This window comes from Rhinopithecus roxellana, chromosome 10 (assembly GCF_007565055.1).
Source record: "Rhinopithecus roxellana isolate Shanxi Qingling chromosome 10, ASM756505v1, whole genome shotgun sequence".
Taxonomy (NCBI): Eukaryota; Metazoa; Chordata; class Mammalia; order Primates; family Cercopithecidae; genus Rhinopithecus; species Rhinopithecus roxellana.
The window spans coordinates 22630498-22645467 of NC_044558.1; the positions used below are offsets into that span (position 1 = coordinate 22630498).

A 14970-nucleotide genomic window follows, 5' to 3' on the forward strand; every position below is an offset into this window, starting at 1 on the left:
TGCCTCTTTCTGGCTGCTGGTAGCTGCTGGGAATCCCAGGCATGTCTTGGCTTGTGGATGCATCACTCCAATTCCTGCATTTGTTGTCACATGGCCTTCTCCCCTGGTGTCTGGGTCTATGTGTTCAAATTCCCCTCTTCTTATAAGGACACCAGTCATGAAATTAATCTAGGATGACATCATGTTAACTTGATTACATCTGTGAAGACCCCATTTCCAAATAAGGAATTGGGGGTTAGAACATCAACATATCTTTTTTGGAGGACACAATTCAATCACCTACCATATTGATGAAGTCTCCCTTATCCAACTTTACTACCCTACTCCCTCGAAATCTAGAACATTCAGGATCCATTCCCAGGCATACTTTCCTGCCTCTTGATGTAAATGTTCATCAGATTCTACCACTCCTGCTCCCGGTATCTTTTCTTAGCTCAAAAGTATATTTTCTCATCCAAAGTTTATATTCTCTCTTTTTCCAACTTCTCCCAAATACTTTTACAACAATCAGATTTTCTAAGTGCTTCTTAAAGGTTAGTAGGGTCTATAGATTCAATACCTACAGAGTAAAGCAACCATATTATATATCTTGACATAGACATACTACATATTAACAAATAGAAATAGTCTCCACTTCTGCAAGGAAATATGTTGTATCATTCAACATTCTTAGTTGCAATCAACAGAATCCACTCTAGCTAAAGGGGAATGAAATTTAGTAAAGAATGTTAGGAATTGGGCCGGGTGGAGTGGCTCACCCCTGTAATTCCAGCACTTTGGGAGGCCGAGGTGGGTGGTGGATCACCTGAGGTCAGGAGTTTGAGACCAGCCTGGCCAACATGGTGAAATCCCATCTCTACTAAAACTACAAAAATTAGCTGGGCATGGTGGTGCGTGCCTGTAATCCCAGCTACTCAGGAGGCTGAGGCAGGAGAATTGCTTGAACCCAGGAGGCAGAGATTGCAGTGAGCCGAAATTGCACCACTGCACTCTAGCCTGGGCGACAGAGCAAGACTCCATCTCAAAAACATAAATAAATAAAAAATAAAAGAATGTTAGGAATTGTTCAACTTCCCGGAAGGATCAGGTCTGGATGCTCTATCTCCAGGAAAAAAGCGGCAGAGAACACATACCACTAGACTGTTCTGGATAAAACACAACTGCCACCACTGCCTGCCTCTAAGTGCTGATTATATTCATGACTTGTTCCAGAAATTCTGCCACAGCAGTCACAGAGGAGCCAGTTGCCTCTGTTGCATTCGAAACCATCTGCACTACCATTCCCCCGCATGCTGTATCCTCTTCTTGTTCTGTCCTGTATCTAAATCTTATTCCAGCACTTCGGATTTAGCAGAGTTCATCTCTCATGACTTCATTGTAGCTGCAAGAGAGTCTAGGAAAAGTAGTTTTTTTGTTTTTGTTTTGTTTTTGATTTTTTTTTTTTTTTTTTTTTTTTTTTTTTTTGCTGCTCCAGCAAGATTCAAAATATCAAGAAGTCATTAAGATATTCAACAGTGGTAAATGATGGTTGTCTGCTCCATATGTGTGCTACTAGTCTAATTTTTATTTTTCAACTTTTGATACAGACATGAGTACAAAACATATTTTTCTTATGTTTTGATTTTAACTACTAGAAAAGTAACAGTGCAAGTATAATGTTAAATGGCAACTGAGCTCACTGTGGAAGTGACAATAGGGAGTGGTGGGAACTGCGGTAAAATGAGAGCCAATTGTAGCCATGACAGAGTGAGAGCTTGATAATTTCAGGTCTTCAGATTTTTCAGAATAAACAAGAAATCCAAGGTTTTATATGTTTGCTTGTTTCTGCTTTTTTGAGCTATCTTCTGATATTTATTTATTTATTTATTTAATACAATTTTAAAAAGTAGAGATGGGGGTCTCACTATGTTGCCCAGGCTGGCCTCAAACTCCTACCCTCAAGCAATCCTCTCACCTTGGCCTCCCAAATTTCCAGGATTACAGATGTGAGCCATTATGCTGGGCCTTGGTTTTTAAACTCTTGTCAATTAATCTAAATTCTTTTTTTTTTTTTTTTTTTTTTTTTTTTGAGATGTAGTTTTGCTCTTGTCACCCAGGCTGGAGTGCAAAGGCATGATCTCAGCTCACTACAACCTCTGCCTCCTGGGTTCAGGCGATTCTCCTGCCTCAGCCCCCTGAGTAGCTGGGATTACAGGTGTGCACCATCATGTCTAGCTAATTTTGTATTTATAGTAGAGATGAAGTTTTGCCATGTTGGCCAGGCTGGCCTTGAACTCCTAACCTCAGGTGATCTGCACGCCTTGGCCTGCCAAAGTGCTGGGGTTACAGGCACGAGCCACCGTGCCCGGCCAATTAATCTAAATTCTAAGAAAAAAAAAAAAAAGCAAAAACCCATACACACATTCCACCAGATAAACAAAACACGGTTATGGGTCACATATGGCCATTGGGCTGTCAGCTTGTCATCTGTGACTTAGGCTTTTTAAAGCCATAGAGACTATCTTTTTTTCCTCTTGTTCATCTAATGATCCCTGCTGAGGTAAGGAGCAGTGACTCTCTGCTTAAATGGGGGGATAGGAAAGGGTCAAATTACCAGGAGAAAACAAAAACAGCCTAGGTTAATACCTCTAAATCTATGAAGCTGGGCTGAGTGCTAGGAATTTTTGGTTCCTGACTTTCTGAACTTACAATCTACCGGAAGAGGCAAATATCAATTTTAAAAATGAGACACATAGGTACTGTGAGAGCATTGACTGGGCTGGAGTTGACCAGGTGCACTTTATTGAGCTCCTTTTGAATGTGATGTGCTGAAATCCATGCTGATAAGATCCATTTCAAATCTCAAACTAGCTCTGGGGATCGTATTTTAAATCCTCCTTCCCCTCTTTAAAATTTACCATTTATTGATTATTTATCAAGTGCTAGGAATTAGGCTGTTTTGTGACTCGGTCTTATTTAACGTTCACGGTAGTCCCATCTTCCTCTCATAAATGAGGGAACTGAGGTTGAGGGAAGTTAGGTAATTTGCTCAAGGCCACATACCTAATAAACACCACAGTCAGCATTGAACCCAGGACCGTCTGTCTCCAGGGCATGTTCTCTTAATCTCACTGCAATACTGCTTCTCCAGAACCTTTAAAAAAAAGTCTCTATAGGTAAAGCACTTGCTATTTGTCAGGGGCTTTCTGATTAGTTCCTGTGGCACACTGGTAGCAATAGGCTGGATAGCAAATCTCAGTTGTGTTCTCCCTTCACCAACCGCAGCTGGATGATCCTTGGGCAATTTTTTTCGTTTTGTTTTATTTTGTTTTTAAGACAGAGTTTTCACTCTGTCACCCAGGCTGGAGTGCAGTTCACTGCAACCTCCACCTCCCAGGTTCAAGTGATTCTCCTGCTTCAGTCTCCTGAGTAGCTGGGATTACAGGCACTTGCCAGCACATGCAGCTAACTTTTTTTGTATTTTTAGTAGAGACGAGTTTTCACCATGTTGGCCAGGCTGGTCTTGAACACTGACCTCAGGTGATCCACCTATCTTGGCCTCCCAAAGTGTTGGGATTACATGTGTGAGCCACTGTGTCCAGCTGGGCAAGGTTTTAAAAATTCTGAGTCTCAGTCTTCTGAGCTGTAAGATGGAGGTAAGTCCTATTTGTCAAGACTATTTTGAGGATTAAGGGAGATAATATATATTTTATAGAAACCTCGCGGAGCGTCTAGAATGTAGCAAGTAGTCAATGTCCTTCAGTTAATTTTCTTCTAGTAGAAGAGCAACGCAAAGATTATGTAAAAGACAACATGAGCTAAATGGGACCTTTTCGGAGGGCAAATTTGAATGCTGTATTTGTTTGCTAGGGCTGCCACAACAAAATACTACAGACTGGGTGGCTTAACCAACAGAAATTTATTTTCTCTCTGTTCTGGAAGCTAGAAGTCCAAGATCAAGGTTTGATTTCTCCTGAGGCCTTTGTCCTTGGCTTGCAGATATTGCCTTCTTGCTATGTCCTCAGATGGCCTTTCTCTATGCATATGCATCCCTGGTGTCTCTGTGTGTCCAAGTCTCTTTTTATTTATGTATTTTTTTTGAAACAGGGTCTCCCTCTGTCACCCAGCCTGGAGTGCATAGTTTACCGCAATGTCCAACTCCTGGGCTTAAGCGATCCTCTCCCCTCAGCCTCCCAAGTAAGTGGGACCACAGGCATCCATGCCACCACACCTGGCTCAAATGTCCTCTTCTTATAAGGACATCATTCATATTAGATTAGGGCCCGCCCTAAGGGCCTCATTTAACCATAATTACTTCCTTAAGCACCTTATCCTAAATATAACCATGTTTGGTGGTACTGGGGGTTAAGAGTTCAACACATGAATTTTGGGGCACACATTTCAGTTCATACCAAATACGGTGAGCAAGCAAATTGATTTAAAAATATTGTTATATATATATTTAGCTTCAGACAGGTTCTGTCTATATTGCCCATGCTGGTCTCAAACTCCTGGGCTCAAGGGATCCTCCTGCCTCAGCCTCCCAAACTGCTAGGATTGTAGGAGTGAGCCACCACGCCCAGCCAGTAAATGGATTTTTAAAATTATCTGCAAGTTCTCTCACTTTGTGCTCCAAGTGTTGATCTTATTACCTATGAAACAAAACAAAACAAAACCTTTTCCGCAATTAGTGGGAACATTTGAATTGCAAAGAAATAGTTCTTTAAGTGCCTAAGGGTTAATTAGCATATCTTAGGCAATTAGACTCCTGGGGCTTGGATGTTTGCTGGACAACTGTGTCTGAGAACAGAGAGCAGGCACCTCCCTAGTGTGCAGAGGGCTAGCAGTCCGCAGACCGCAGCTGTCTATATTTGGAGAAACAAGAATGAGAATGTCACTCTAGAAAGAATGAAGATTCTCTGATCTAAAAGATCAACTGCAGTCAAGCAGAGAAGGAAAAATGAATGGGATAAATAGCTGTTAGGGATAATTAAAGTCCTCCAACTCCTAAGAAATGAGTTCGTTTTTCTTCTCTTATTCTTAAATAACTTTCTCCTCTCCTCCCCTTTTTATAAAGCTTTTTTTTTTTTCTTTTTTCTTTTTTTTCTGGGCAGGGATGAATAGATCCTTAACCCTGTCTATAAGTGCTTCAAGCCAGGAAGGATGTCTGGAATTGATCCACCAATTCCATTCAGTTGGACAAGGATTCATTGTTTCCAGGCATGATGCTGAACACGGAGAATAAAGATGAGTTGGAAATGGTCCTGGGATCAGGGAGACCTTCATTCATATATGGACACGACACAAATCTGACTTTTTTTTTTTCCCCCAAGACAGAGTCTTGCTCGGTCACCCAGGCTGGAGTGCAATGGTGCCATCTCGGCTCACTGCAACCTCCACCTCCCAGGTTCAAGAGATTCTCCTGCCTCAGCCTCCCGGGTAGCTGGGATTACAGGTGCCTGCCACTGTGCCCAGCTGATTTTTGTATTTTTAGTAGAGACGGGGCTTCATTTACCATGTTGGTCAGGCCTGTCTCGAACCCCTAACTTCATGTGATCCACCCGCCTCAGCCTCCCAAAGTGCTGGGATTACAGGCATGAGCCACCGTGCCTAGCTCAAATCAGTGGCTATTTACTTAGCACCTATGCTGCTAAATGAAAATGACTCTAACTCCTTGTGAGAAGTGCTCTAACAGAGGAATGTGTAAAACGCTAAGGAGACACCAGGGATGGCAGAGACCGTAGCGTTCAGGCAATGTCTATTCATTTATTGGCAGTAATGTGTTAGTCTTTGTAGGGTAGGCTCATGTATCTCTGTGAGATAAATGTTTATTGTACAGAAGAGGATATGTGAGATTCAGAGAGGCCAGGTTATTTGCCCCCAAGTCACACAGCTCAATTATCAGTGGCAGAGCTGGAAATCAAATCCAGATTATCTGACTGCCCAGAGTCTGGTGTGTTCCATGATACAGGGTGAAGGTGAGGGTGAGGGGGTGCTTAGTCTTCCTCTGTGAGTTAGGCTATACAAGAAATGGCCTGCTATTTGAATGCTTTTAAAACAAATCAAATCTGGCCGGGCACAGTGGCTCACACCTATTAATCCCAGCACTCTGGGAGACTGAGGTAGGTGGATTGCTTGAAGCCAGAAGTTCAAGACCAGCCTGGCCAACATGCTGAAACCCTGTCTCTACTAAAAATACAAAAATTAGCCTACATCTGTAATCTCAGCTACTTGGGAGGCTGAGGCACGAGAATTGCTTGAACCTGGGAGGCAGAGGTTGCAGTGAGCCAAGATTGCGCGACTGCACTCCAACCTGGGTAACAGAGCAAGACTCTGTCTCAAAAAAATAAATAAAATGAAACAAATCAAATCTGCCTCTGAGCCCCCTGCCTGGGGGAAGTTAGATTTCTGTTCATTTTAGTGCTCCCCCTTTGCCACAGCAAGGTTGTGCAAAGGACTCACAGACAACTCAGGAGGTCCTGCTAGTTGTTGATCCTCATTTGCTCCTGAGCCCATGATCCCTTGAAGTGGTGGCTCAGCTGCCACTTTGGGCAAAGGAAAGTGAGATCCTGTGCTCAGACCCCTCCCCACAGCTCCCGATATCCCATCTCCAACTGGAGAGCTGCTGTAAGGGGCTGGCTTCAGGTCAGCCAGCTATAGGTCCTGCTTCCTGGGGAGCCCACAGCTCCTTCTTTCAGGGCCTACCCTTTGATCATTACTTTCCCCTTCTTTCTCTCCATCTCCCATACTGTATGTCTTCCCTCCGGAAAGTCTCAGGATATCTAAGATGGCACTGTGCACACAGAGCGTGCTTGTGTTGGTTGAGGTCTTCCAAGAAAGCAGATACCAAGACAGGACTTGGCACATACGAGACATGGTCTCGCTCTGTTTCCCAGGCTGGAGTGCAGTGGCACAATCACAGCTCACTGCAGCCTCAAACTCTTGAGCTCAAGTGATCTTCCTGCCTCAGCCTCCCAAAGTACTTGGATTACAGGCATGAGTCACTACACCTGGCCAAGAGATTTATTGAGGGAAAATGGGAAGGAGCTGGAGGAGGCTGGGAGAGTGTTCAAACTGCTACCTGTGTAGGAGAGAAGGAAAGAAGAAAAGCCAGGTGAGAAGACTTTCAGACTATACTACAATACTGGGAAGTTTTGTCATGGCCAGTGGGGAGTCCTGGAGCAGGCACTGTCAGAGGAGTCCTGCCTCTGGCAGGAAAGAACGGCCTCACATCCCTGAGGTCCTCAGTTCTTGGCAGAAGAGCAGCCTGTGAGAAAGAAGCGCTGTCCCCACGCCAAATGGGTGGTTGATTCAGAGCACAGCAGCTGGGGCTGTCTGCAATTAAGCACTGCAAAGCCCCACAGCGCTTTCGGTTTTCATTAGCCTTCATCTAAAGCATCTGCATGCATATAGCGAGGGCTAAGCTTATGACAGGTGACACTTTATTAATAGCAATAGTGATAGTACTTACCACCTATTAATATAAAGCACTTTTTACATACCAGGCACTGCCATGAATCATTTGCATGCATCAATCATTGAACAACCCTATGAGATACCCATTACGATTAGCCCAGTTTACAGATAGGGATTCTTACAGGCTGAATTGTGTCTTCATATGAATCTGCCCAAATTCATTACGGTGAAATTCTAACCCTCAGTACCTCAGAACATGACTGCATTTGGAGATAGGGTCTTTAAAAAGGTAATTAAGCTTAAACGAGGTCCTTAGGGTAGGCCCTAATAGAATATGACTGATGTCCTTATAGGAAGAAAAAATTGGGACACACAGATCCATAGAAGGAAGACTACGTGAAGGCACAGGGATAAGAGCCATCTGCAAGCCAAAAAGAAAGGCCTCAGAAGAAACCAAGGCCTGCTGAAACCTGGATCTCAGATTTCTGGCTCTAGAACTGTAGGAAAATATGTTTCTGTTGTTTTAAGGCACCTAGTTTGTGGTACGTTGTTACAGCATCCCTGGAAGACTAGTAGAAGGTCAAGTAACTTAGCCAAAGTCACAGAGCTAGCACGTGGGAGACAGCACTGGGTGTCTCTCAGCCCATTCTCTTACCGTGCTCTTCTGAGTCATGGTGGCTGGTCAAGGACTACAAAGTAACAGGTACAGATGACAAAGTGACTCAGGAAGATCATTGAGAAGGAGCATGGCCTGGTGTGCTGGGAACACACAGGAAAGGGGCCCAAGGGACCTAGACAGGAAAGGAGAAGGGTTTCATATCTTGCCTCTACCCACTAAGGGCTGTGTGACCTTGGCTGGTTTGTTCTTGCCTTCTGAACTACGGTTGCATTTTGTATCAAATGGGAGTATTAGATTTCCCATGTCTCACTGAGCTGAATTAGTGATCAAATAAGAGAATTACATGAAGGCATCTGTAGAGGAGGGCAGAGGGAAAGAACTGAATTTGCCTCATACAAGTATTGCTGTGGTTGTTACATATTATCCTTGTTTTAGCTGCTAGAAATATTCTATTATAGTAATGTGTCAGCATTAGAGCATCAGTTTTCTTTCCTCCTCCTCCTCCTCCTCCTCCTCCTCCTCCTCCTCCTCCTCCTCCTCCTCCTCCTCCTCCTCCTTCTTCCTCTTCTTCTTCTTCTTCTTCTTCTTCTTCTTCTTCTTCTTCTTCTTCTTCTTCTTCTTCTTCTTCTTCTTCTTCTTCTTCTTCTTCTTCTTCTTCTTCTTTTTATTTTTGAGATGGAGTCTCACTCTGCTGCCCAGGCTGGAGTACAGTGGTGTGATCTTGGCTCACGGGAACCTCTGCCTCCCGGGTTCAAGTGATTCTCATGCCTCAGCCTCCAGAGTAGCTGGGACTACAGGTGCACACCACCATGCCTGGCTAATTTTTGCATTTTTAGTAGAGACGGGGTTTTGCCATGTTGGTCAGGCTGGTCTCGAACTCCTAACCTCAGGTGATCTGCCCACCTCAGCCTCTCAAAGTGCTGGGATTACAGGCGTGAGCCACCATGCCAGGCCTAGAGCATCAGTTTTCCATCCTACTTAAGTTATACATATTTGGTTGCCAGAAATTCATGGAGACTACTAGGGCGGCCCATTATAAAGTCTTATCATCTAACTGCCTCTCAGAGCTAATGGCATCAATGCTTAGTCTAGCATCCTAGACTCATTAAGTGACGGTGAGGATTAATGTAATAAAAATAGCTGGCATATGTCACTTTTTAATGTGTGGCAAGTTCTGTTCTAAATTACCTAAGTTTAATAACTCATTTATGACAATCCTAAGAACAACGCTATGAAGAAGAAACTATTATAATTCCTAGCTTGCAGATGAAGAAACTGAAGTCCAGGGAGGTTAAGTAATTAGGCTGAAGTCACACAGCTGAGTAGGCGGGAGACTCAACATTTAAAGTACATGAGCTCCTCAGTTGGACATAAATTGGAGAAGTGAGGCATCCAAGATGGCGTCAAGATTTTTTTTTTTTTTTTTTTTTTTGAGATGGAGTCTCACTGTCACGAAGACTGGAGTGCAATGGTGCAATGTCAGCTCACTGCAACCTCTGTCTCCCAGGTTCAAGTGATTCTCCTGCCTCAGTCTCCTGAGTAGCTGGGACTACAGGTGCATGCCACAACACCCGGCTAATTTTTGTATTTTTAGTAGAGACAGGGTTTGCCATGTTGGCCAGGCTGGTCTCCAACTCCTGACCTCAGCTGATCCACCTGCCTTGGCCTCTCAAAGTGCTGGGATTACAGGCATGAGTCACCGCACCCAGCCTGATGGCTTCAAGATTTTTGCTGGAGCAACCAAAGTTGCAAAATTGTCATTACTTATGATGAGAATGACTTCAGGAATTATATATATATTTTTAGGGGAAGTCAGTTTGGACATGTCAAGTTTAAGCTGCCTTTTAGGTGTCCAAGGAGAGGTCAGATAAGGCTAGTTATAAAGATTGGGAGCTGTTAGCATATACATGGTATCCAAAGCCCAGAGCCAGCTTAGATGACCTAGAGGGCATAGATAGAAAGCAAGAGACCTGAGAACGGAGTCCTAGGCATTCTAGTGTATATAGGTGGAGGAAAGAAGGAATCAGCTACAAGAGACAAAAGAGAAGAATTAGGAGGATGACCAAGTGTTTTCCTGGAAGAACATAAAATGGCCAAGGAAGAGAAAGTGGTCAATTGTGTCAAATGCTGCTGCTAGGTTGATTAAATCAGATGAGGACTGAAAATGACCTTTGGACTGAGCCATGAGGAGGGCATCGATAACCTTAAGAAGAGCAGTTTTGGCCGGGCGCGGTGGCTCAAGCCTGTAATCCCAGCACTTTGGGAGGCCGAGACGGGCGGATCACGAGGTCAGGAGATCGAGACCATCCTGGCTAACACTGTGAAACCCCGTCTCCACTAAAAAATAGAAAAAACTAGCCGGGCGAGGTGGCGGGCGCCTGTAGTCCCAGCTACTCGGGAGGCTGAGGCAGGAGAATGGCGTGAACCCGGGAGGCAGAGCTTGCAGTGAGCTGAGATCTGGCCACTGCACTCCAGCCTGGGCGACAGAGTGAGACTCCGTCTCAAAAAAAAAAAAAAAAAAAAAAAAAAAAAAAAAAAAGAAGAGCAGTTTTGTGGGCTCAGGTTGGGAATACCTGGCTGGAGTGGGTCCAGGAGAGAACAAGAGGAGAGGAATTGAAGTCATTTCTTTCTTAAAAAAGGAAAATGAGAAATAGGAGGATAACTGAAAGAGAAAATGTATTTTATTTTAGATTCTAATATGGGAGGAATAAAAGCTTATTTATAGGCAAGAGGAATGATCTATTATACTAGGGAGGAGAACATAATGGATGAAGTGTGGGGGTGGGGATTTCTGGAGCAATATTCATGAGGGGATAAAAAGGGACGAGATCTAGTGTCCAGGGAGAGGGGCTGGCCTTAGCTGGAAACATGGAGAACTGCGGATGAACACATAGACCCCATCAGTATAAATGCAGGCTGGCAGGTAGATACATCGGTAGGGAAATGGTTAGAGTTCTTTTCCAATTGCTTTAATGTTCTGGCACATTTACTAAGCTTCTACTCTGGGCTCACAAGTTGAAACTGAAAGCTCCTTCCCATGTTTTACCATCGTTTTTCACTTTGATTTCAACAAAACCCACATCATCCAGTAATTATAGATGCTTGTGTATGTGTCTTTCTTCCCCACCAGCCTAAGAGCTGGAAGAAGGCAGAGAACATGTCACATTCTCTATTGCTCCCCAACACTTAGTACAGTACCTGAGACACAGTAGGCACTTAATATATATCTGATGAACTGAATTAAATCCAGTATATTTGTTTCTCTATACTTGTGCTGGAAATTTGGTTTTCCTTGAGTCATAAGAACTTGCCAAGGTGCCAGGGGCGGTGACTCGCACCTGTAATCCCAGCACTTTGGGAGGCCAAGGCAGGCAGATCACGAGGTCAGGAGATCAGAACTATCCTGGCCAACATGTTGAAACCCCGTCTCTACTAAAAATAAAAAAATTAGCTGGGCGTGGTGATGCGTGGCTGTAATCCCAGCTACTCGGGAAGCTGAGGCAGGAGAATTGCTTGAGCCAGGGAGTCGGAGATTGCAGTGAGCCAAGAATCACGTCACTACACTCCAGCCTGGTGACAGACTGAGACTCTGTCTCAAAAAAAAAAAAAAAAAAAAAAGAACCTGCCAAGGTTGTCTTTCATATGAACAGGTGGGCAAATGACTTGTGTTTCATCCAAACTATTGGGTTAACCATTATATTAGCTATTTGTCACTGAATTTAATATTTATGAAAACTTGCAAGTTTTGATTATCTTTAAAAACAGTTGGACCTTAAGTGGGCCATGACAGCATCCTCAGAAAGATGACAATAAGTAAGAGGATACAACTTCCTTTATAATTGACAGATAGGGTTCAGTTTGCCCAATTGCTGTTTCTAAAAGAAGAGATAAATTCACTATAATGAATGTGCCATAATTGGAATCTATAGAGGTCAGTGAAAAATTCTACCATTTGAATAAAAGGTGCTAGAGGACCACCTCCTTAGAGGAACCATCTAAGAAGAAAAGAATATACAACCAAATGGGTGTACATTGTGATAGAAAATGTCCCTCTCCACCTCCACTTAATATTTTATTAAGACAGAAAAATTAGGCCAGGCACGGTGGCTCACACCTAGAATCCCAGCACTTCGGGAGGCCAAGGCGGGTGGATCATCTGAGGTCAGGAGTTTGAGACCAGCCTGACCAACATGGAGAAACCTCGTCTCTACTTACAATACAAAAATTAGCCTGGCGTGGTTGTGCAGACCTGTAATCCTGGCTACTCGGGAGGCTGATGTGAGAGAATTGCTTGAACCCAGGGAGGCAGAGATTGTGGTGAGCTGAGATCATGCCATTGCACTCCAGCCCGGGCAACAAAAGCAAAACTCTGTCTCAAAAAAAAAAAAAAAAAAAAAAAAAGGACTTAGAAAGATTAAGGTCAACTGTAACAGCTGGGTTGAGCAATGTGAACAAAGTCTGTCAATGCTCTTTCAGCAGGAAACTCAGTATAGCATATTGTTTTAGACATAGGCTCTGGACTTGGGCTTCTATCCTACCTCTAGTGACTTAGTTTCCTCATCTATAAAATGGCATGATGACACTGTCTACCTCATGGGGTTGTTATAAAATTTAAACAATTGATTGAATGCTTATAAAAGTCCCACACAATACCCAGAACATCAGTAGTTTTAACCACTCTAACTTACTTTAATAATAATAATATTTAATAATAAGACTTACTTTAATAATAATAATACACCCATAGTATTCTACTATGGGTCTTCCTTTTTGTTTTTCATCTGCTGGTACCTTTTTTCTTTTTGCTTAGTATCCTTTCTTTTTCCTTTAATCCTGGCTTTTATTTTCTGCCTATCCTTCTTCCCATGTAGAAAAATCGATGGGAGCACTGAGGAAGAAGAAAACATTGAGCTGAATGAAGAAGGCAGGCCAGTGCAGACGTCCAGGCCAAGCCCCCCACTCTGCGACTGCCGCTGCTGTGGCCTCCCCAAGCGTTACATCATTGCTATCATGAGTGGGCTGGGATTCTGCATTTCTTTTGGGATCCGGTGCAATCTTGGAGTTGCCATTGTGGAAATGGTCAACAACAGCACCGTATATGTCGACGGAAAACCGGAAATTCAGGTTGGTATCAATCCATGGTGGAAGCCTTTTCTTTTGGAGACAGGGTCTCACTCGGTCTCCCAGGCTAGAGTACATGGCACAATCTTGGCTCACTGCAGTCCCGACCTGCCAGGTTGAAATGACCCTCCCATCTCAGCATCCTCCCATTTCAGCATCTCAAATGAGTAGCTCCTCCTATCTCAGCATCTCAGCATCTCAGATCAGTAGCTGAGACTACAATCGTGAGGAAACTTTTTTTGACTGCAGCTGTGTCAATACTTTGCTCCTTGAGAGAAAGCCCTGCAATTCCTTCAGTGATATGACAAAAATGGAGAGTGGCTACTTGTGCTGAGCAAAGTGATGGGGATAGAAAGGTGAACGACCTAGACTGGGCCCTGTCCTCATGGAGACTAGTAAGTGATGACAGTTTGGGGGGTTGGGGGGGTAGGTGCCATGTTGGAGGTACACAGGATGCTCAGGCTCATAGGAGAGGGCCCAGCCCAGACTTCGCTATTGTGAACAAATTCCCAAAGTGATGGCTGGACCAGGCAAAGAGGGTGTGGTGGGGTGGGAAGAAGAATGTTTGAAGAAAAAGGTATTGTGAAGGACTGTAAGAGAGAGACAGAGACAGAGACACACACACACACACAGAGAGAGAATGAGAATGCACACATACTATGTAGGTATATTTTAGGAACTGAAACAGGAACTCATCATCTTTTCTGTGTCACAGACTCCTGGTGACGACTGATGAATATTTGGCAAAGTAATGTTTTAAATTCTTAAAATAAAACACAAAGGATGACAAAAGCAGCCAATTATATTAAAATATAAATACCAAAACATTTAAAAATCACATTTGTGACATAGAAACATATGGGCTTCTTTAGTAGTACATCAGTGACTAAATCTAGCATTGGGTCTAACATTTACTGTGATTTTAAGTTGGAATGTAAGCTACTGTTGGAAATAGTAGCCATGACTGTAATACGATTTGAACATATTTACGATTTACACATGGGACAGAGTCATAGGTACTCGTCATACGACTGTGGCTTGTTGCCTACATTCATAATGGCAGAAAATGCTAAATTTTGGTTAAGAGTGAAAATAAAGGTGCATGTTTTCTTCCCATCCAAGTTCTCAGATCTGTAGGATTCCATCCACAGACTCCAGGTTGAGAACTCCCAGTGATTGGGTAGAGCACCTTGGGGTAGAGGCAGCCAAGTATATAGGGGGCTAATCATCCGCAGCCTGGTGGGTATGTAGCAAGGGGCTGCACACACGGAGTGATCATATCTGTGCTCCAGACTGATCACTGCCCCATCGCAGGGGGCCAGATTGAGGTGAGATAGGAATGGAGGCCACAGGGCCAGTTCAGAGGCCATCATAGTTACAAGCAAGGATACTTTGAAGTGACTTAAATAGTATTGTTTTAGGAATCACTGGAAACATAAAATCTGAAGTACTGAGGTTATGGGGGAAAAGAAACAAACAAAAATGTCTGCCCAGTAGACACCCCATAAATGCATGTTTCATCGTACTAAACTCACACACCGCAGTGACTCATGCAGAAATCCGTTCATTTGCAGAGAGGCATTTAACAGTTCTCTGGTCCCTCCCTCTGTTTGAAGAAACATTTAGATCACAGTTTTTTGAACTAGTGTCTGGGAAATCACTACGCTGCAGGCTGTGCCATGAAGAAGGCAGTGTGAGACCTGGAGCCCATACTGTGCTGTGTCCTATGAGACTTTCCAAGAGGAAGACGTGGTGGGCAGTATTTCCTGGACTGACTTGATCATAGAATGCTCTCTTTTGTGCCACATCTATTAGCATCATCTGGAACAGTCTCC

At 43.6% G+C, this 14970-nt stretch overlaps 1 protein-coding gene across 2 annotated transcripts in view; it reads left to right on the forward strand.

Annotated features, from left to right (window-relative positions):
- The window catches only part of SLC17A8 (solute carrier family 17 member 8), a 66420-nt gene that overhangs the window by 11765 nt on the left and 39685 nt on the right, over window positions 1-14970 (forward strand). For both annotated transcript variants that reach the window (XM_010383571.2, XM_010383572.2), the window contains exon 2: window positions 12886-13138. In XM_010383571.2, the coding sequence (XP_010381873.2) occupies window positions 12886-13138 (253 nt within the window). The remainder of the gene's footprint in view (window positions 1-12885; window positions 13139-14970) is intronic.